The sequence below is a fragment of the Lagopus leucura genome, unplaced genomic scaffold, assembly GCF_019238085.1.
Source record: "Lagopus leucura isolate 7727_CA_CO unplaced genomic scaffold, USGS_WTPT01 Super-Scaffold_100157, whole genome shotgun sequence".
NCBI lineage: Eukaryota > Metazoa > Chordata > Aves > Galliformes > Phasianidae > Lagopus > Lagopus leucura.
In genome coordinates, this window is record NW_024962334.1 from 33,252,868 (window position 1) to 33,275,912 (window position 23,045).

The 23,045-nt window shown below is 36.9% G+C and overlaps 1 protein-coding gene across 1 annotated transcript in view; it reads right to left on the minus strand.

The window, feature by feature from the left end:
* DNAJC1 (DnaJ heat shock protein family (Hsp40) member C1) overlaps positions 1–23,045 on the minus strand; it is a 93,947-nt gene that overhangs the window by 18,331 nt on the left and 52,571 nt on the right. The window contains exon 8 of the mRNA XM_042889075.1: positions 14,428–14,594. Coding sequence (XP_042745009.1) covers positions 14,428–14,594 — 167 coding nt within the window. The remainder of the gene's footprint in view (positions 1–14,427; positions 14,595–23,045) is intronic.

Consider the following 23,045-nt stretch of genomic DNA (forward strand, 5'->3'; position numbering starts at 1 on the left):
TAAAAGATATTTATATTGACAGTAAATTGTAATTTCATTTTCTAGATTAAATTTTAGCTTTAGGCACTGCTTTCCTGCCATCAGTAAACTGCACATTCTCCATTAAAAACAGAAGTTTGGGCAATGTTTTCAATCTGGTCAGAATTTTGTGCTATGCATCATCTAATTCTGGTAATTTATGGACTTAAGCAGGCTAGGCAATGATGGAAACCTCTGCAGTACAAGGGTCCTCGTGAACTCCCTAACAGTTCTGCAATTCAAGATAAAATTAACCTACAAGTAGTGCTTCTATCCAGTAACCATACGAATGGAACAAAAAACATTTCTGATTCACTTTCTTACCCACATTAGTCTGACTTTTCTTACATTTTCCTTCCATATTCTTAAAATTTTGTGATTTTCACTGTAAGAAGTCTGAAGTCATTCTTGTTATATCAAATCTCATACATGTCTGGCTTTGTGATCCAGCTTTTTGCTGAACACTAAAAATGTAGGATTCTGAAGACCTGTTCTGAAACTCTAAATATCTGCTAAATTTATCAACGATCTCAACTTTCTTGGTCCTTCAAAGCTCTTAGTCAAATCCAACTTCCAGCAGAATTTTTATTAAGTGAAACAATAAAAACAAAGGCAGCCATCAAGCCAGGCCAGTAACTGAATTAGTGCTCAGGGAGTGCAGCTGGACAGAACTTTAACATACACTCTGTGATAACTTTATTCACTGTTCATCCTTTCCAGTCCCACTCTAAAAAAAAACCAACAGGGTCATATACAGACACCACCATTAAGAGGAAAGTGAGTAAATATTTTACCCACACCTTACCTAACATTTTCCCAACCTCCAATGATTTTCATTCCAAGGAATTTCTCCAGCTTAATTTGTTTTATCTACTGAGTAACTCAACGAATCTCTTTTTCAATGGCTTGTCCAATCCTCCCTGAACTATGTAAACTTTCCATATTTGCAGTGTTTCCTTCATGAGGAGCTGCATACATATATTACCCATTATGCAAATAATTGCACTGCTGTGTCTGCTCCGAATGGCTCTTGCCTGATTTAACAACTAGCTCTCGGTTTTGAGTAAAGAACCAGCAGCTACTCTACTTCTATTCACCTCTACAGTACTCACTCGCCCATAAGTTGTTTCTTCCAAGCTCGAGTCCAGCCTACTCAGCTGGTTTTTCATGTAAAAGCCATTTCACACACAACACCGTTCTTCATGCCTTTTTCTAAAACTTCTCAAATTCCAGAATAATCTCTTTGAAATCAGATACCAAGCTGCACATCGTAGTCAAGCTGTGTGATTAATCATAAATCACAAATTCATGCAATAAGGATTCTTCTGTTTTATTTTCTATTCCCTTCTTAATAATTTCTTCTTCGTTGTTGTTGTTTTTCGGGGGAAAGAGGGGCAGTGGGATGAATTATAGCAAGCTGGTGTTTCCAACAAAATCGGTACTGATAAACATAAAGACGTTTCTTCTCAAGAATAACGGCCGACTCAGTTTAGAGCTCATCACCTTGTGCATGAAGTTAGGACTGTCATTAACTACATCAAGATTTGCATCACTCTACATTTACCTGCTGGGAAGCTTTTCTGCCATTTTGTTGTCCTATTCTACACTTCTTAATGCCTGTTTTCATTTTCACTATTCCAAATAATCCTGCTATTGATACACTCTCTAACCTCAGTGTTTACCCTTTGTATTACCATTCATTATACCCTAAGAATACACCAAGCAGGTTTTTGCTAGTTTTTCTGAAATGTGTATCAGATACACAGGCTTATAAAGGTCCCCAATTTCCACTGACAACTTAGAAAATAATTAGAATGACATATCTGTTGCTTTGGTCCTCAGACATGCATGAAAATAAAGAATTAATTCAATTATTTCTTCCTTAAATTTTCTTTAAATTTGTGGTTGGATATCTTCTGACTCCAGCAAATTAAAACATTAAAACAATATATTACATAGTTATAAAAGAACATTGGAAACACACATTACTAATTCCAGACTCGTTTAAAGCTACTCTCTGTAAATTCGGAGGTACAGTTTATTAGCTTTGGGTGGTGAGGCACTGGCACAGGCTGCCCAGAGAAGCATGGGTGCCCCATCACTGGAGGTGCACAAGGTCAGGCTGGATGGGGCCCTGCGCAGCTGGACTATGAGTGGCAGCCCTGACCCACGACAGGGGGCTGGAACTGGATGGGTTTTGAAGTCCCTTCCAACCTAAGTGATTCTATGCTCTTCATTTCTATCATAAGCTTGTCAAGGTAATATCCTAGCCATAATCATTTTTGCTTATACTGTTCCTCACACGATGGATATCTGAGACGCCGGTATTAAAAGCCTTGAAGTATTTAACAATATAAATTAGGTAAGTATTCAACAGCTCGCAAAGAAGGCTGAGAACCCAAGAGTAAAAGTACTCATCTCCCTCAATGCCAGGTTTTCTATTGAGCGCAGCAGCAAATGCTTCCTCAATGGCTGGCACCAACCAGGGATTTCCTAAGAAAAGTCAAGTTGAATCCATTTCTCTGTTATAAAGTCAACGATGAAGTCTTCTACTCTCCCTATCTCATCTTTGTTCTCATTCATCATCATAACTATTTCTACATATAAATATATTATTATGTTTATTGTGTTTTTAACCTCAGCAGAAAACCATGGATAGTTTACATGATACTGCCATGTTATTTACAGACATTTAATAAGCCATGCCTTAACACTGAAAAATTTGTATTCTCATAGACAAAAACAAGGGGGAGAAGGATGAGAAATCAAGCTAAGCAGCAGCTACATGAAGCAGGAAGACAATTTTTAAACTTCTTACTGCATGCAGCAAGTTGCAGATACTCCAAAAAGTAGTAATTAGTCATCTGACAAAAAAAATGCCTTAAAAATGACACACACAGGTGAGCTATTAAATCACAAGATGATTGCTATTCTTTTGTAGACTTTCATTTGTAGACATTAGCCCCACATTTCTTCCTTCTAGACTGACCATCCCTTTAACACTTTCAGTTTTCTCCCATGAAGCCAAAAACCAGTAAATACACCTTGCTAGAGATAGGTACTTTACAGCAATACACCGCTGACAAAAGGCAGCTGCTCTACAATTTGTTTTCACATGTGAGGTTCTACCAGGCTCAGATTCTAGATTTAATATGAAGCTCTTTTTTAAACACGGAGCACAAAATACACACAGGAACGTTTTCCAATACCTACCTGTATTTTCATAGTGCAATCTGAACATTCCCCCTATGCAACTGAGATTTCAAAAACATTAAAAATAATTCAAATTATGACATTTTATTGGCTTTGAAATTAAAATTTTCTGTAGTATTTATACAAAAACCAGCTTATTAGTGCAAGTTTTTTCCTATACATCATTACAGCAAACCATGGGGATAAAAGACTTTTTAAAAGGTTATTTCTTGCTATACTCTCAAAATCAAATCTACTTTTCCATCAAGCAAGCCAGAGGAAAAACGTCACAATTAAATGGTTCATAAATATAACACTAAAATTACTACTTAAGTCAATGTAATTGAACAGAAATTAAAATGTAGTTTTTAATTGCATATTACAACTTAAATGGTAGCACTTAGCAGAAAGTGTTAACTCATTTATTTTTTAATTGTTAGCTGCTTCAAGGCAATTGTTTTAATGCAGAAAAAAAGTGAGAAGCTCTTCAGTAAATTTGATTGTAGGACACTCAGGCATGCAGATCAAATAACGTATAGGCTGAATAGGTAATTAGGTTTGGCCTGTGATACATTAATCTGTGGACAAACTCCCAAGGAAAGGGAGCAAATGTTTTTAGTTTAATACCCTCTCTGAACACCACTCTACTTGGGTACTTAAATGTGGTTTTGAAAGTATTTCCATTTCATAGAGAAGATAGCACTGCACTGCAAGTCTTCCAGAACACATATGTCTATTAATTGTTGAGGAAAATAATTTTGCAGCGTTCACAAGCTTCAATAAATAAGTGTGTAAGGCAGTAAGTCCACAACAGACTGCTGGTGGCAACCTTTCTGTAACTGCTTGATGCAAGCAAGTCTTTGGTCATACTGTTAAATTTGCTAGGTAAGATGAACCCAAAGCCATGCAGATACACTGAAGCACATGATTAGTCCTTATTCCTACAGAGTGTTTTTCCTTGCAGGATTATTATTTGTCTCCCAAAATACCGGGCAGACTAAGCGAGTCCAGAACACTTAACAGCTTTGGGCAGTACAAAATACACTCTTACTTAAAGCACCTCGGTACACTGCATGGTACTGGGATTTTGAAACTATTAACAGATGAGATTAAAAAGCATTCAATATTTTAAACCATCCTCAATCTAACTTTTCTGACATGACACAAAACAACTCTGAATTCTGGTTATGGAGAATACACAGAAAGAAAAATAATCTACTGTCCCACCGGAATACGTCTGCAAGAATTAGAAACAGTACCTTAGGACCCCAGGGAAACTACCTGGAAAACATCACGAACATGGCCCACACTAAACTTTTTAGCTCATACAGTCATACAATAACATAGGAAACAAAAAATCTGTCAAGCTTTCATGAATTCACAGATCATCCATGTTTGATGACAACTTCATGCATCTGCATTTCCAAAAAAATCCAAATTTCAAAGTTGTTCTTAATTATCATGAAATAGTGTACAACTGAAAATAAGGGCAACAGCATTTCAGCTGCTTAACATGTACGTATTGAATCTGCCCGTCAAATTACCGGATATAAAAGCAAATTGGGCTAATTAAAAAAATCAAACTTAACCTCCCCTTTTCTCACACATGCAGATTTTCCCTCCCACAGTTTGTGGCCATTTCAATTCTTGTTGTTTTCTTAGTGTTTTATCACTAAGCAAATCTTCCAAACAAGGCAAGCAAAGAAAAAGCCCAATGCAGCAAAACCTGCCTGGATATCCATTAGTATCAGTCGAGACATGCATAGCTTAGTTTAAAAAAATAATAATACAGAAAAACCCACAACAAATATTACGTCAGTAACTTACTACCTAGACTCTCCACTGAAATTATTTCCTGTTATAATCCAAATTTCCAATGTGAATTAGCAGCACCACCTAAAAAAAAATCATAAAAATCGAAGCACTGTTGTTTTCTTTGTTGATGTGTGCATTTTAACAAACGAACCCAGGCCCCGTTTCTCTCACACTGAAGATGACAACACCACTGTAAGGATGCCGGATGGTCAGAATGCTGGCCATCCAGCATTCCAGTTAATTCCTTAACCAGCCCCACGTAAAAGAAAATCTGATGCTAAACACCACATAAAAATCTGCTGTTTTCATAAGTAAATGCATGCTGTGAATGCATGCTTACTTTGTGGAAGTTCGAGGGCTGCAGCAAAACACACATTTTCCTTTCACAGAACAGCACTCAGTTGCAAATGATGCACGAACCTTCTCTCCTTCACAACATGCATCTTGAGTACAGGCACCATATTTTTTACTGAAAATGTTGGAAGTGCCTCAGCTAACATGGAAAACAAACCTCTATCGCAGTGTGCAATTTCTCATAATCAGTAAAGAGTGCTCTCCTTTTTTGCAGGTTTGGGCATGTAATATACTACCCAGTAACATTTTATAAAGAATTGTTCAGGCCAACTCATTTGCATCCCAATTCAAAGAGCACCTAACTTCAAATATGGACACAATTCCTATTCATTTAAATAGAATACAATTGCATGCTTAAGTGTGCTCAATGGAGGGTTCAAAGACTAAAGGTGATATATTCAAGACTGTATCCTGCCTGTCAAAAGCTATACAGAAAATGGTTAATAACCAGATTGAGACTCTCTGAAAATCTCTAAGAGGCAGAATACTTATGACAGTAGCATTAAGTCATTCCTCAGCAAGGCAGGATTACTTATTTATCTTTACTAGATAAACAAAAGCCAAACAACTCGCATCGCTTATTTAGTTGCTGGAATTTACCCTAGATTATAATTTCTGAGCAATTTCTATGAATAAACGTGACAGAAGCCATTACAGTCATGATCTTCTAGAGAAGAGGAGAGAAGCATCACTGTACAAGAAAGTAAGATGCTGAATCTAATCAGATTTTTTTTTTAAACTGATTTGTTTGGAAAGGACAATACAAAAGTATTGGGAAATTAATACGTATTTTAAATTATAAATTAAAACTGGATTTATTTGAAGCTACCTTCTTTCTCCAATTTAAAAACAGCCAAGAACATACCAAGAAAAGTAACTATTTTGCAACAGTCTGAACACTTTAAATTTACATCAAAATGCTGAGAATAGAAGCAGTGAATTGCACTACAGAAATTAATGCCATAAACAGCAAATTCTTTCTGATCCCTAAGTTGTGGATCCTATGAAAATCCCATTTCAGAGATATTTATAGATTTACAGCCCCCGCCTCTCATTTTTCTGGTGAAATTTCAAGGATACAGTGTGTCACAGCTGAACTCCTCTCCCTGTTACATTGGAGGGGCAGGAGCAAACCAAGCACACATTTACTCAGGCTTCACCTCTTCCTGCAGTTTCTACCCCATATGGGCACAACTGTAACCTCCTTCTTACTCCTCCACTCTTCCTTTCTACATTAGAGACTGGAGTGACTGATCATCAAGGGAGATGACAAGGAGGGAGCACTGACAAGGAAAAACCAGGATTTCCAGTGCTCCTGGCCTCAAATGGGCCAAGCTGGGCAATGACGACTAACATTTACAAAATCAACAGCTTCTTGTGAATTTATGTAAAACGGATATAAGATTCAAATCAGAAGAGAGACTTCCAATGACAAGAGTCAGAATTTCAATGTCTAATTGGAAAAGATGAAATCCCAATCACTCACAGGTAGGTTCAAGGTTTCTCTTATGTCTGCTATCAAGTCTTTCTACAATAGACAATGACCATGTCAGCCTCAGAAAGGAAACAAGACTTGGGACGTGCAGCAAATCAAGACACCAAGTTCTAGAAGTTAATGTAACAGAACTCACATTAGCCCTAGAAATTACACAGCCCTCGTTTGGACACAAGCAGGTGTCTACACAGAGGTCATAGTGCAGCCTAGTGCTAAAACAGAGCTGCAATTGAAAAGCCCTACACATCTGTCTGCACAGATTAACCCTTTGAACAGCTAACTTCAACTTTTGGGTGCTTTTCAGGCTCAAAAAACTGAGGTCCAAATATATTTATATATATATTAAAAAAAAAAAAGCATGTGTATAACTGTGGTCAGATTGAATTATGGCTACAAGGCACATAAATCACCCCTGGAAGCTATAACTTGACACCACACAGCAACAGCATGTGGTGAAATCAGACTGTATTAGTCTGTACAGTACAAGCACCTACGTTGCTATATTTGATTAGACAAAAAGATTAAGAACTAAATCGAGATCAGGAAATATCAGAAAAAATCAATTGTATGGCCTTAATTTAGTACGTATGCATGGCTGATCATCTTATTAATATTTTTTTTTTAATAAAAAGGTTGCATGACAGTGTTTATATGTCATACTGTTACTACACATAATGAACATGTCCTTACAGAAATACGTATTTTGCCTGTTTGTTTCCTTTACACACACTACCAGAATTGTCTGGATTGTAAATAGGTACTGTTCACACAAGGTTTTTCCCTTTCATATCAAATAATTGATATTTTGATTTTCTATAATCTCCTAAATGGTTCACAGTGTAACTTTCCTGCCTGCATATGTTACAATAACTAGTTTGAGGCAGCATGAACGTGGTACATTTGAGAGAAGATTATTATTGACTTGCATGTAATCACACCAATGCATTCTATAAACGAATAAATACAGAAATAAAAAGTTTCCTATGCTTTGTTAATCTATCCAACCTAAAATAATAGGTCAAGGACAAGAAGACAGAAGGAAATGCATAAATTCCACATTCTTACATTAGCAGTGGCTCAGCAGGTATTTATTTCCAGTCTTTTTCTATTTCTGAAATATTTCCCAACTCTCCCAACTCTTTTGTAAGCCACTTCTGGCATTAATACCAGCCATAACAACTTCATTTTCTCTGAACCTACCACTGGCATAATTTCTGTTTTTTGTTTTGCATTCACAATTGCAGTTTGCTTTTTAATCTCTGTTACACCACTAAAGAAACCAACTTGAGATATTAGTCGTAGAATTTGTCAGAATCATCCTGCAACTTAATTCTTCCATAAAAAAAGCTGAGAAAATTAAAGGCACTGCACATTTAATATAGCAGATGAAATGTGGGACCTTGTACCCAAGGAAAACCCAAAAATTAATAAATACTATTTTAGGGAAAAAAAAATAAAATCACTCTTTGCTCTTCTTACAGGCATTCAAGTACAAAGTGAAGTCCATAGAGGCATAAATATTTAAGGTACAAGTCTGAAAGAAACACTATTTTCTGTATTAGGAGAAAGAAGATTCAAAAGGCAGAAAATTGTATTTCTTCTCAACAAAACTTTTAAAAATCCACTATTTGGCCAGATATTTGCAAAGTGTACTAATTTTGCCAGAAACAAACTGCTCTGTTTCAGCAGTCACAGAAATAAACAAAAAAGATCAGTCATAAAATCAACAAGCCATTGGCTTGAAAACTCTGAAGTTTTTCAAGTATTCTTTTGTCTATTACAACCGGGTAGCTTGTAATGAGGAACAAAAAAAGGAAGAGAATGAATGCTATGCGTGTCTGGGATGAATAAAACATACAATTTTTGAATAATTGAGGCGATCATCGACTGCATTGGTAAATAAAGTCCTATCACCTGCTCCGCAAACACAGTAACAGAGGAGTGCCTTCCCCTCACCATCTCAGTTGCTACCATGAATGTTTCACCAGTAGCTTTCTGCTCCACAGAAGAAAGATGTATATTTGGTTCTGCACTTGTTCACAGGGCTCAGGCAAGAGCCTCAGTATGTTCTATAGGTAGGCATAAATACCTACGTTCAGCAGTATGTGTTTGTAGGACACAAGTAGCTATTTCATTAGCTCTAAAGTAAATACGAAAATTGTAGGAGTTACCTATAGGACGGGCACTGAAGAATTCTTGTAAAATGTAAAAAACAATATTCTACTCAGGCTGAGTCTGCTTCCTCTGCAGAAACACAAAGCATAATAAACTATAGCCTAGAGTCTTCTGACTTAACACTTTCAGTACCGTGCTAATGCAGATTTTTCTTTTTTTTTTTTTTTTTTTTTTAAATGAAGTTATCTTTTCAGTGAAACTAGAATGCTTAAGGGTTTGGTAATAGAATACTGGGATTTTCACCTCAGGGTCACTAAATTCGATATGGCCCAGATCAATAGTGACTCAAAGTCATCACCATTTGATGAGAGTTTGGAGTTCAGGTTAAAATGTATTATGAGCTCAGGCTAGCTCCTAGTGAATAGCATCATAACTGACACTAACAGGTATGGTTGCTGGCAGTCTCAATATAGAGGCTTAAATTCAATGGGCATACAGAGTGATTTACTTTCTCAACCTACAGCAATCTCTCTGGGTCAGGGTCGAGGCACAGCAGCAGGACACCAGGAGCAACCTCAGACTGCCACTTGCTCACATTTATCTGTCCCATGAATAAAAGGGAGTTAGAATAGAAACATGCTTACCACATACTATATATGTTTCACTGCTTAGAAAAAGAAAACTGAGTATTTCAAAACTAGATGACCTCAGGTAGCACACAAAAACAGTATAACCCTTCCCCTAGAAGGCCAACTTATGAAAACATCTGGTTTATACAGCACCTTAATCCTGCTAAGATACAAACTACTTGCTTAAGGCATTAACATTTTTTAAAAGCCTGGAAACTGCATTCAGGTAATCCGTCATATGATGTCTGATTAGAACAAGCACCATGTTATTTGCTACTAAAGAAAAAGCATACTCAGATTTCAAAGCAGCACAGATGTGGGAAGATTCAAGGCAGAAGAGAGCAGGTGGCAGGCTGGCTGGCAATTACACAACGCGCAAGGTTATAAAATGACTAAAATTTAATTGTCAAAACCATAGTCTTAAAGCGAACAGAATGATAATTCAGCATTTGTACAGCAGTTTGCCTTATAAAGTTATGAAGCGGAGAGGTACTTCATGCAGGTAAAGTTTGGTTATTTTACAGCATTGTTCCACAGTCAGCTTTCAAGTAAAACTTTTCACACTCTTTATCAGCACCCCATCTATGAAGTACAGTGCATGAATGGTCCATAGGAAATAAAAGTACCAAGAGCATATTAACCAGAAAGAGTCTGGAAGTGTGGAAAATGCAGGAGATGCACCTTATCTAAGCTTCCCATCTTTGTGCACAAAAATAGTTGTTACTATTCTTACTTCAGTAAAATCAAGCCAGGTGCTCCAGCAATATCAAAAAAAACCCAAATGCCAAGAAGTGCTGCAGGATTACATGAAAAACAAAAATAATGAGAAACATGATTTTTTAATCGATACATCTGGCCCAGCTGGAAGGGATCAGGCACTGTCTTTCTCCACCTTTATTTCCCCTTAACAGAGCAAGCAAATATCAAAAGGTCAAAAGTATTCATCCCTCACCGAGGAAGAACTAGGAAACCTATGTTCAGAGATGAATAAAGAGTAGATTCCAGCGGGAGAAGATGAGGAATGTGTAAACCAAAAGGAATTATAATCCTGGCCCCACTCAGGACCATGATAAACCTCCCACTGATTTCTCAAGGGCCAAGATTTTCCTGCAGCATCAACACATTATTCACATAGACAATGGACTCTCATGAAAACGTGCATCACAAATCATGTAAAATCTGATCAGAATGAAGATTACGAGAGAAATCCCACTTGGAGAGAAATTATTTTGAAATGATTCATCAATAAAATGAGTCCAGAAATGATAAATACATATATTTTTGCATGAACATGTGCAGAAAGGACAGAACAAGTTCAAATGTAACATACCCAGATGCTCTTTTTAATTCCATCTCTACATCTACAAACCTCTGGTTGCTCCAGAGGAAAATGAAGGGTTAAGCAGCTGCAAAGTAATGCAATACTTAACAATACATGCAGGCCAACAAAATAACACAACCAAAAGGAAGACCTGGTGAAACTTCTCATTTTCCTTACCTCTTAACAAACATACACAGAACACTTTACTCTAGTCCATTTTGGGTGACAGATAAATAAAAATCAGAAGCTAAGAAGTAAATTTAACTACTTATATGCTCTTAATAACTTGGAAGAAGATCTAATCTGGAAGTATTAACATTCAACAACCAACGAAAATAGCTTTAGGAATAAAACTCTTAAAAGTACAGAAAGAATTTTCCACTGGTATGAGAATGAGCTTTTAGCAATTCCTCTCAGCTTTGAGTCATGCAGTCTGCACGAATAGTGTAAACACAGTTACATGAATTTGCAACTTAGCGCTAGCTAAGTACACGGTTTTTCTCATATAGAAGAAGTCTCAGGAGTCTCACTGCACCATTTCCATGCTCTCCAATACAATCAAGCCTGCTTGCACTACTTTCAACAGAAGAAGTTCAGGAATAGGTCAGGCAATCAAACAAAGGTTTCAAACGTGGTGAAGGTAACATGCTCTAGTTACACTTCTCCCCCTACATGTGCTTCCAGATCTGAATGTAAATTTGTTTGTTTCAAATAAATCTTTATATATATATTTGTGAAAGGCTGTTAGTAACAGGACGCGATAACCATTCTGCATAGAACAGCCTGGAATGGACTGGAACAGTCACTTAGCTTAGCTTTTCAGGGCTAGAACCCAACCTATTCAACTTTTCCTATTTAGTATATATTATTTTCAAAATTGACTTTTATTGCTGATCGATTCTTCCTGTTCGTTCATTCTTAGATGAGTACATCAGAGAAAAATCCAGACTACTGCTGAAGAAAGAACAATAAATATCTAAATTTTCCTGTTATACAGCTTCAATGCATCTAAATTCATAAACCTAGTTTTCCAAAGAGAGCAGATACAGTGTTTCAAACTGTGCATTTGTCATGATACAGTACTTTCCAAAGAAAGGAGTAAAGAAAGTAAAGTTCTCCTCGAAGGAACCAAGGACAACAGAGCAAAGAAGCTCATGGACAATGTAAAGCCAGACATAATCACCTAGACCTGCGATAGGAACATCAGGGACAACTCCAATACACTATTTATGGGTGGATGACATAGTAGCATACTATTTTATCTAGTCAGTTTGATCTTTTCACATGGGTAACCGCTCCCTGGCCTCGCGTACTCTACACAGTGCACATCCTTAAGCCAACGTAAGGAAAAAAAGCCCCGCAAACCCAGGAAGCTTTCCTATGAGTGAAGCATGATGATCCTAAGAAAAAGTCTGATGGCCAAACATTTTATGGAAGAGAAATTTATTCCTAAGACAAGCAAAACTTAGATACCAATGTTACACACACTTTGTTATCTGTCTATGAAAGAAGTGATAGGAGGTAGGAGGGGGATGCTCTTCATGCTCACATCCGTGACGTGTAGCAGAAGAAAACGTACCTTTCCACAGCAGAAAATCCACTGAATGACAGTCAGAAACAATTCACTTGTGGTACAGTCAGTTTCCCAGTCAGCTTATTACAAATAAAATGACACTAACATCCTTATATTGATATACAAATGACTCCTGCAAGCCACTACAGCCAGTGAACAGACATTCTCCAATTCTTTGTACGTTTCATGGATCTGCTGTTCAGTACTACTATACCAAATGTTGCATTGCAGTTTAGCTGTTAGCTGTCAACCACACCTCATCACAGCTTGCTCAGGCCAAATACCCTACCTACACAGTATACTTTCAAACTGCCCAACAGTCCCCAGAATTTTAACCCCATTTGCAACAGAATGCAATTCTGAAAGTAAACTCATGAGTCAACTTTATCAGCACTGAACCTCCGCAAATGAGCGTAGAAAAACAAGTTACTTACGTTCCAGTAAGAGTTCTTCAATATGTTTTCATTTCTTTGACTCTTATGTCTGAAAGGATGAACAAGGATACAACTTTTGTTCCCTTAGCAGTGTCTCTGAAGACACAACTTCTACTCACTCTGTGTGGAAGGTGCAAAATTATAGACGGAATAGGCTCAGTCTCATTCAATGAAAACCCAAAGAAAGACTTTCATGGAAATCCAAGGAAAGACTCCAGCCACAAAGACTGCTTGCATTAAGGAACACAAAGCAATGACTGTGAACATCAGTTCCTAACTCCCAGTCAGCTTATCTCAGAATTAAGGACAGGAGCTCTTGCTTAGAGAAACTGGGTGTGACTATGCTCCACTGTGTATGGATTCAAAGTTTCAATTCTTTACGCAGAAGTCAAAAGCTGAGCTTTCTGAGGAAAAAAATTGTAACAGAAATACAAAAGAAAACAATGTGTGTGTGTGTGTATAAATATATATACATATATAATAAATATAAATAAGACGGAAAAAGAGAATTAATAGGCACAAAAACACACAGCAAGAAACTTGGCAACTGAAAAGTCATGAAGCCTAGGAATACAATACTGGAAGATGATTAAATTTGACATGCAAATGTAAATTATTTTAGTAAAAAAAAATAACGTCTGCCTAAAAACAGAGATGGTGATTTTCACAGGCTTGAAAAAAAACCAAAGAGTAAGAAAATCTTCAGCACACAGTAAACAGGCAACAGCAGCAACTTCTTTCACTGTTTTTGACACTGAAGTCAACATGTTGCCCTAACTTCACCCTGAATACAATCCTTCTCACCTCAGTCTGTCAGGCAAGACAGATTTTCAAGTAAGGAGATCAGTTTACAACATCTTCGTTCTTGTCATCTGTATAATTCAGTACTAAGATGAAAACTACACATTCTCAAGCCAGTATGTTTTAATAACATTTACCAGAAGTTTATTACAGTAACTGCCAGTAAGAACCCCGACCTCTAAGCAGCAAGAGTCTTAACAATAGGCATATATCATATTCTAAGTCAGACCAAATATACAAAATACATAAGGAGTTTCATAGTCAAAATGTGATGCATACAGATATTAAGAGCATAATAAAACCCTTTTTTTTTTTTTTTTTTTTAAAGCATAGAAGTATCAGTTCTGGAAAGTAAAATGTTATTAACTGCAATTAAGAGAGAGAAACAAGCCTTAGGTAACCTGACAACAATATTTCTACTAATTTCTAGAGAAGGAAAAGAGTATTTATATTAGAAGCCATAGAGAGCTTTCATATGATTTAATCAACTACCTCCTATTTTAACATTTTCAGTGTCATTACACAAATTACACTGAACATAATCTCTACCCAACAACTAAAATTCCTCTAGATTTCACCTATACGCAAATATGGTTGCACCTATGACACCCCATTTTCTTAATAGGAAAGCAAATGAAAACAATTGAAATATATAACTACATTCAAGATTTTGAACTTGCCTTCTTTTTGTGTGTTCTGCTCCTGTTTCCCAACCAGTCATCCATCTGTTCCTCGATCTCTTCTATAGAAGCTCCATGGTCATAGGATGGCATGTATGCACTTGATTCCAGAACAGTGTATACAGGGAATTCAGATTTTGGTTTCTTGACTTTAGGCTTCTTCTCTTCTATACAGAAACAGAAAAGAAAAAAGTAATGCTTCAAATACTGCAGAGAAGTATAATTCTGAAGCAGGCTTAGCTCCTCAAATCTGAATGCTATATCCAGTTTTCATTTTGGAACTGTCTTCAGTTTCTTTGTGAAATAGATACCTTAGAAAGCTGCATAATCATTTTATTTGCTTTTTGTTTTGTTTGTTTTATTGCTTTAAATAGCAATGCATATACTTAGCACCTCTTCTACCTGCAGCTATGACTTAAAGAGTGCCAAATGTAGAATGCCTCAAAAACACAGCTAGCTCCTGTCCCTACTACAACATCTGATAATTAAGATTAGTAGAAGCAAAAGCACAGGGAGCAGTTACAATACCTCCAAAGTCTTGCTAGCTTTAAAACAAGAACAGCAAAGCCAGAAAAGTGAGTTTTAGACAGTTCTGTATTACTTTGTGGTTAGCTGTGTTGTGAAAAAACTCCCAAGCCAATAGATAGCTTCACTGTTCTCAGATTTCACTAACTACAAATAGGTTTGTTATCACACCTTTAGGAATATTTAAATGTTGCACCTCATTTCCCAAACTGACAACTCTTTTCTGCTTCTCACTGTCCTTCAAATAGTATTTGAAGTATTTGAGATTAGCAAACCAAGGGACACCAAGGAAGGAGGGACAACAAGAGCAATCTAAAATCCAATAACTGAAAACAGACATACTACACTACATGACCTACATGAAAGAAAGCCTCAAGATTGACTGAAAATTGCCAGAACTCTAGGAAATAAAAGAAGAGGATCAGAAACAAAAAGAAGCTAGAACACCCAGAAGCACCCAGAAGACTCAGGTATATCTGAGTGTTTGTTCTTTTTTTTCCTTCTTCTATTCCCATCTCCAGTTTTAGCAGTCCATGATGCTTCCATTTTTCCACTCCCTACTGCATGCCTGTGTGCTCCTCTTTTTTTTTCTGCTTTGACAACCATTCAAACATTTAATAAAGAAATTCAATTCACAAATCTAGCAGGAATTTACATTCACACTCTTAACAAAAAAAAAAAAAAAAATAGCCAAGTCAGTTAAAGATGGTGGGCAAGAAAGAGGAGAATCACATTTCTCATTAGGAGCGAGCCACAAGATCAGCATATCTACCTGCCTCTGCAACCATCTCCCAATCTTTTCCCAAGCAGATAAAAACAAAATCTATTTTTCATGAGCTTCTTTTTAAAAACAATTCCTAAAGAGGACAACTGCTCCCCTACAGACAGCCACAGAGAATTCCTTTTCTTAACACTCATGTATACAAGGACAGCACTGGGGGATGCGTTTCATGTTTCCAACACATTCCTGGGAATCAAATACTTACAAAAACAATGACTGGAGCATGAATAGTCTTGACAGTACTGGTGCAAAATTTTTTGCCTATTTCAAAAGATAATTTTTTTTACAGCCAAGTAATATAAATCAATTGTTATCTCATTTTTCTCCAAAGCCGCTACATGCAGTAGCTTCCGAAGTCAGTGCTCAGATTTACAAGGACAAGTAACAACGACTTCACAAACTATTCACTGCAAATGCATCAACAAAAATATTCTAAGGAGTTACCTTAAATGACAATTCCTATCACTGCAAAACCACAAGTGGTCATGTGGAATTACGTAACAGTAATTGGGGGTTGGACTCGATGATCTCTGGAGGTCCCTTCCAACCCCTACAATTCTGTGATTCTGTGATTTTGTGAACAGTGAGCACACTGATATAGTTGAATTTTCATGTATTTTGCACCTCATGAGTTACTTTTTGCTAATTTTCACTCTCAAAAGATGCAAATAGCTAATTTTAACATCAAAATTTAGAGCCCAGTCTCTAAATAGATTACCTATGCTCCTTCTTTACTTATAGAAGTAATTCTGTAACAGTATTTCCAGAGGGCACTGCATCCCACTTTAAAATCCAGTATTAAAGACAGCATGTGGTCCTTCTTCAGACAGATGAATGAGAGAAGAAGACATGAAGCAGATAAGACATCCTTCTGTTTTCAACTACCAAAGGAAAGAGAAATCTCACCTAGAGAAGATGGCTGTATATTCTCAAACAAGCACACAACTAGAACTAAAAAACCTGTCTCCGCTTTCTCCTATGCAGATACTAAAAGATGAAAGAGTTCAGCATATCCTTTACATATCCTTTACAACGTAAAGGCTGCCATACACACCAAATTTTAAAAAATAAGCAGAACTGAAATCACAGCACCTTACACACAGGACTTCCCAAAACTCACTGACAAGTTTCAACTCAGAATTTTCAAAAGCCTGGCGAATATTTAATGTTTGAAGATAGATGAGGAGTATTTATGATTTGAAAATAATGGCACATCAAGACTTCTGCTGGAATGGTAATGGGCTTCAAGCATTGCCAGTAAAAACTCGGTGTATGCACACTTCTAAAGAATGCTGTTCAGAAGTAATGACACACAGTACTAAGCTTCGACTTCAGGCAACTGAGCACTGTGCTTCTTTTCAGTGGAGAAAAGAAAACAGATCATTGAAATTTAATTCTGCTGAACATCAGAAGTCACAGCAGACACTGAGGAGGAAAATCTATCTGTTTCTATGCTATCTTTTTGTTATCAGTACTTCAGCTGGAAGACCAAAAGATACTCCTGACCTGACCTGCTGCTTTTCTCTGAAAATAATAAGGTTTGGGCTTTCTACGTATTAAATGATGCCTAGAGAGCTGAATCCTGTATCAGCTAAGGCCTGTGGACAATCAGGCCTGGTGCTGCTGCCACAACTAGCATCTTAAGATGTGACACAGAGTTTTGAAACACAAGGTATTCCCTTAATATAGCCATTTCCTAATGGTGCTGGGTTTAGAACATGCAGCTATCAGGCCTATTAGATGCCTATGTCCCATGTGGGAAACAATATCCAGTGGATCTGAATTATGATCAGAGTTACAGGTGCTCACATGACTAAATGCAGTGGAAATGGATGGTCTTGGTGAAACCAGAGCCAGATTTCAAGCTCAGCAGGGTAAACGAATATCTTACTCTCACTGCTATATTCTGTGAATATTATATACCTGAATTGTAAAGATACAGTGTACTAACTCTTCTAGTTTATGAGGTAGAATTAAAAAAGGTAGCAGCAAAAAGTAAATGGATAATCCCATATCATAAACACTATGGATACTGTTTGATTGCTGTATTCTCAGAACTGACTTCTATATACTACTGGTCATTCTGCAGTAGAAAAAATTAATTTCTCATTTGCTGAATTCATACCACAAGGATATTAAGTTTCCATATTTTCCACCAATACAACTATAAAGTTATTCACTAACAGATTAAATTTTACTGTGCATTTGTATCTTATGGTTAACAAAAAGAGATGTAATTTGTCTGCTGTGTTTAAAGAGTGTAGAAGATACCCATCAATGGGATCCTTAACACATAAAAATTAGCTAACTGTTTTACCCGTACAGTACTCACTATTTCTAAAGGCCTTCACCACTATTACAGAACTGGCTAAATGTTCTGTTGGTTTATGGCATAATGATTCAGGTACTGAAGTCTGATGAATGACTTGCAGATAATTTGGATTTGTTAGTCCTTCTGCCTTGTTAACACATTAATTTTACTGTATCAATGGCAGAATTAATAGTGTCCGGCTAATGGTCATTTGCTTTAGAATCTATCAGCTGTCATTTTCAGAAAATAAGGAATCACCCAGCATTTTGGACTGACCATGTAAGAATAGCACCTTTCTAATAAAAAGTATCAAGAATCTGTATTTTAAAGCTTTTTGAAAACTATACTCTAATTTTACCTGTCAGATGATGGAACTGCTAAAGAATTCTAAGAGCATTTAAAACCTTCAAAGAAAAAAGACTACTCCATATAGGAAAGAAGAAAGAGGAGAAAAAAGTGCTGAACTTCGGTGTATGAGAGATGAAGCTGGAGTTCCTTCTCTCAGCAAGGCCTGTAAGCCTCCCATTTCAGCATCAAGAAAAACTTGCTGAAAAAAAGACACCAACATCTTGAAAATCATAGAAAGCAAGGATATTGACTGTTATCCCATGCGTTGGTAAGGAAGAACAAACACAGGCAGACAGCAAGCTTTGTTGTAGCATGTCACTAAGATACTGCATCGCGATCTACTTCTCTTTCAACACTGTTCACTTACCAACCTAGCTATAAAAGATAAACAAGCACTTATAGCATTAAAATTCACTGAAACATGACACAAAAAAATTGCCATGTACAGCAACACAGTCAGATATACAACAGATCCAAAAGTCTGAAAAAATTGTTGGCCTAAAGTTTAGACTGTCTGTTGAAAAAAACAAAGCAAACAGATTCAATACTGAAATTATGGGGCAAATACTTCTGTTAAAAAATTCAAATTTTTGTTTTCACAATAAAATCAATGGGATTACATGAATGCATCAGAGTCACATAAATACACGTGCTGCACAGAGACTGAGAAGTTAGCTTATTTTTGAACATACAGACTAAAAGCTTCCTTAGTGATGGATATATCCTCAACTTCACAAAAATGCCCCACAAAGGCTTGATGCCTTTCACGTCTCCTCTGAACACTCACTGTTCCCCATGTTTCTTGCTCTCCTCAAATACCTCATCCGATACAAGAAAGGGCTAGGTTAAGAATCTAATACTTAAGAACTAACTAATCTGCCTTGGAACAAACAAAAAATGAAACGTGCCTTTTTTAAGCAAACCTCATAAAATTGTCTGTGAAGATGAACTTCTTTTTTTTGTGTGTGTGAAGTCTGAAGCAAGTTTTGCAGGGAGAGGCATCACACTGACTAGCTACAACTGATACAACTGGAAAAAGCACCTGAGCTGCAAGTTCAGAATCCCTTCAGCAGGCCTGCAAAAACAGTCAGTAAAACAAATGATACTTATTTTGCCTTAAATAGGCTTCAGAGGTAACAATTAAGTGATCAGAACATTCACATCCACACTAACAAAAAAAACCCCATGCATTATACGAAATAATTTTCTCCAAACCTGCTGTCAGCAACTTATTGCTTTTTGGCAGGGATTAATACTAAACACAATAATTCAACATGCTTATCAATTATTTGGAAATAAATGAAAAGTCACCTTAGGTCTATCGGTGGATTGCATAAACTTGGGCAAAATTGTTCACAGTGAAGAGGAAACTACAGTAAGATTTAGGAACATGGACTGGCTGACAGTCCGGGATTATTCAAATCAAAAGCATTTTGGATCACCAATAAAATAAATTACACAGCTTAGGACCTTAGGCCATATCTGCACTTAAACACAACGTGTGCAGGGAGCCTTTGATGTAAGAGCTTAAAGTTACGGTAGCACAAGTGATCAGAAATGAGCTACCAGAGCTGGAGAGCTAATGCAATCTGTGATTCTGTAAACAGAACACTGATAACACTAGAAACATGATTTTATAATCAGAAGATGGCAAATATTAGAACACTACGTACAAAGCCAGGGACATATCTGCAGCTATACTGAAAAACAATTTAGTACAGAAAAGCCGCAGTAATTAAGGGCTAAAGAAATGCTTTTATATAAAGAAAATCTGTAGATACACACAAGTTCTTATTCTAACCATGGACAAATGCTAATAATAAAAACCTGAAAGCTAGAGAAATCCACACTGAAATTAAGATACAACTATATAACACTAAAATTATTATTTAAACAAATCCCCTCGTGCAGAGCTGTAGGCCACAACAAGGCTTCCTCTCCTCTGGGCTGAACAAGCCAAGAGACCTCAGATCCTCTCAATTTAGCATCATTTGCAAGCTGCCTTAGTATGCATTCCAAAGTCCTGCATCCAAAACACTGATGAAAACCCTAAGGAGAACTAGTCCCAAAATGGAGCCCTGCAGAACCCCGCTACTGATTGGCTAACAGCCTGATACAGCTCCACTTACTAGAACACACTGAGTCCAACCCATCAGTCAATTGCTCACCCACTGCATTTGTCTAGCTATATGCTTGCTGGGTATCTTGTCAGTGTTGAAAGCTGTGCTGAAATCCAAAATGATTACATCAACTGGACTTCTTGGTCAACGAGGTGGGTAATACTGTGATACTGATAATCTTCCTACTGGGGGGGGGGGGGGGGGGCCGGGAAAAAAAAGTTAGAAAATAAAGAGCACTACCAGGGTTAAGCACAGAGAAATAAAAATAGATGTATTTTCCACCAAAATGGACGCAACTGAATGCACTTCATACTCCAAGAACAGCCAGTACAACTGCTAGAATTGGTCTTGATAGCTACTGAAACTTCGTGATTTAAGTTTAAAAACTGGCAGAGTCATCTGTCCTGATAATATACATTTACATCTTTAGTTTAACGATTAGCTGTTTCAGTTAATATATGTATATATATATATATTTTTTTTCTATTTCACATCCTATGACTACAAAAAACAAGACTATCATTGCTAGATGCAGAGATTATATGCAACTGTGACAGTACTGGAAAGGGAGAAAGTAATAGTTATATCAATTAAAGCACTTTCATTTTAAGAGAAATAATGTGTTCAGGTATACAAATACAAAAAGGACAAAAAAAAAAAATAGGCAAAGTATTTCTATTTTGGTGGCTAAAACAAAGATATCTGTAATTGCACACAAAAAATACATATATTTCCTAGGAATAAAGACTGTGCTATTAGTTGCTTTATTTTGCAAGTAAATTGTAGAGGTGCTATATGCAGGAGTAATGAGTATTCTGAATGGACTGAGAAGTGATAAAAAGCGCAGAAGTACTGACAAAATCAGTCAGAATTATGCACAGTTTTGATACACCAAGAAAATACTTTTTCACCCTCGTTCCCAAATATAGTACTTTAATGACATCTCAGTATCATCCTCTTTCTCCTACTTTGCAAATTATGTTTTCCTCCCCTGATACCCTTCTCTGGTTGTAGTTCAAGGTGCCTACAGATGACTGAACATTTTCAGTAGGAAAGCAGACAGACATGGAGGTAAACCAGCAATTAGATCATGAAAAAACAAGCACTGTAAAGCAGCTATTGCTAATCTGCATGAGATGCATTTACTCAATTAGATAGATGGAAGCGTTATTAGGAACTCACACTCCATGGACAGCCTCTAAAATTAAGAACGGGGACAAGTAACCACCAAATGCACATTTGACGATTTACAACCTTGTTATGCTATTCCAAGGAGGACAGTGAAGAACAATATAATGAAATAAACAATGTTAGCAGATGCTTTGCATGCAGGCTTTTGGAAAAAGAATATTTGCTCTTATTTTTTCCCCTACAGTGACATAGATGGATCTCTTGTTTTTCTCTTGTAAACATCATTTCTTCTAGAAAAAGCAACTGATGGCTGTTACCCAGCAATAGCACTGCTACAGTTGACCAAATTAATTCCATGTCCTATTTCAAACTCCACTAATTACAGGTGGTGACTACTAATCTCTCCTCTTGCTCCAGATGTGTGACATCAGGTCTCCTAACAGACAGAGGGGTCAGATGCCAGGTGACACCCTGGTGTGACAAAGGACAGGGTAGTGCTTCTGCAACAACTCATGGGAGATGTGGAGGGGGCAAGGGCACCAAACCTGCACCTCTCAGCATGAGTAGGCAGAGGCCCACGGAAGTCGAGATAAAAGCAGTAACTCTCACATGACACCTGGCAGATCTGCACAGAGAAGAAACACTGAAAAGTTCACAAATGGCAATTCAGCAAAACACAGGAGCACAAAGAGTACAGTTTTAATGACTTGACAATTTCATCTGCACTTCTGTTTTCAAAATTCATCCTTTTAAAACAATATACACAAAATAGCCCATGGACTTAAATGAAGAACGTGTCCCATTTATGCTGAACAATGCAAAACATCACTATCTGTCAATTTAACAAATTTTTAACATAACGGAAGTCAAGACCCATTTCAAGGGCCCATTTTTTGATTGGTGTCTCCAATATAGCTGCAGACCTCCCCAACGAGCACTAAATGCACTATCCTCCTAGATTGACTAGGATCCACAGTGTTCAATGGGATGCTAAATATTACCTGTATTCTTAAAAACAACAACAACAACAACAAGATTTAGCTACAGTTGAGTTAGGAATTACTGCTGAAGCTTGATCTTGTTTCTGGTTTTATAAAATCAAGCTATTTTGAAAATACAAATAATGCAGCTGTATTTTAAGTGCCCAAAGACTTATATGTATTTAAAGCTAGTAAATTATTACAGAGGACTCAACGCGCTTGGCAGAATAGAAGAACTTAAAAGCATGCACTTAAGTATAGAAAATAAAGCAAGCACATAAAAACACAAGCAAAAATCTTTTAAAATTGTCCTCAGAAGAGAGCAGGTTTAATCACTGTCTAAAGGAAATAACTGAAAGAAGAAAAGGAAGTCACATATAATTATTCTGAATATTTTATTACGGGAAATGCTAATTGCCTTC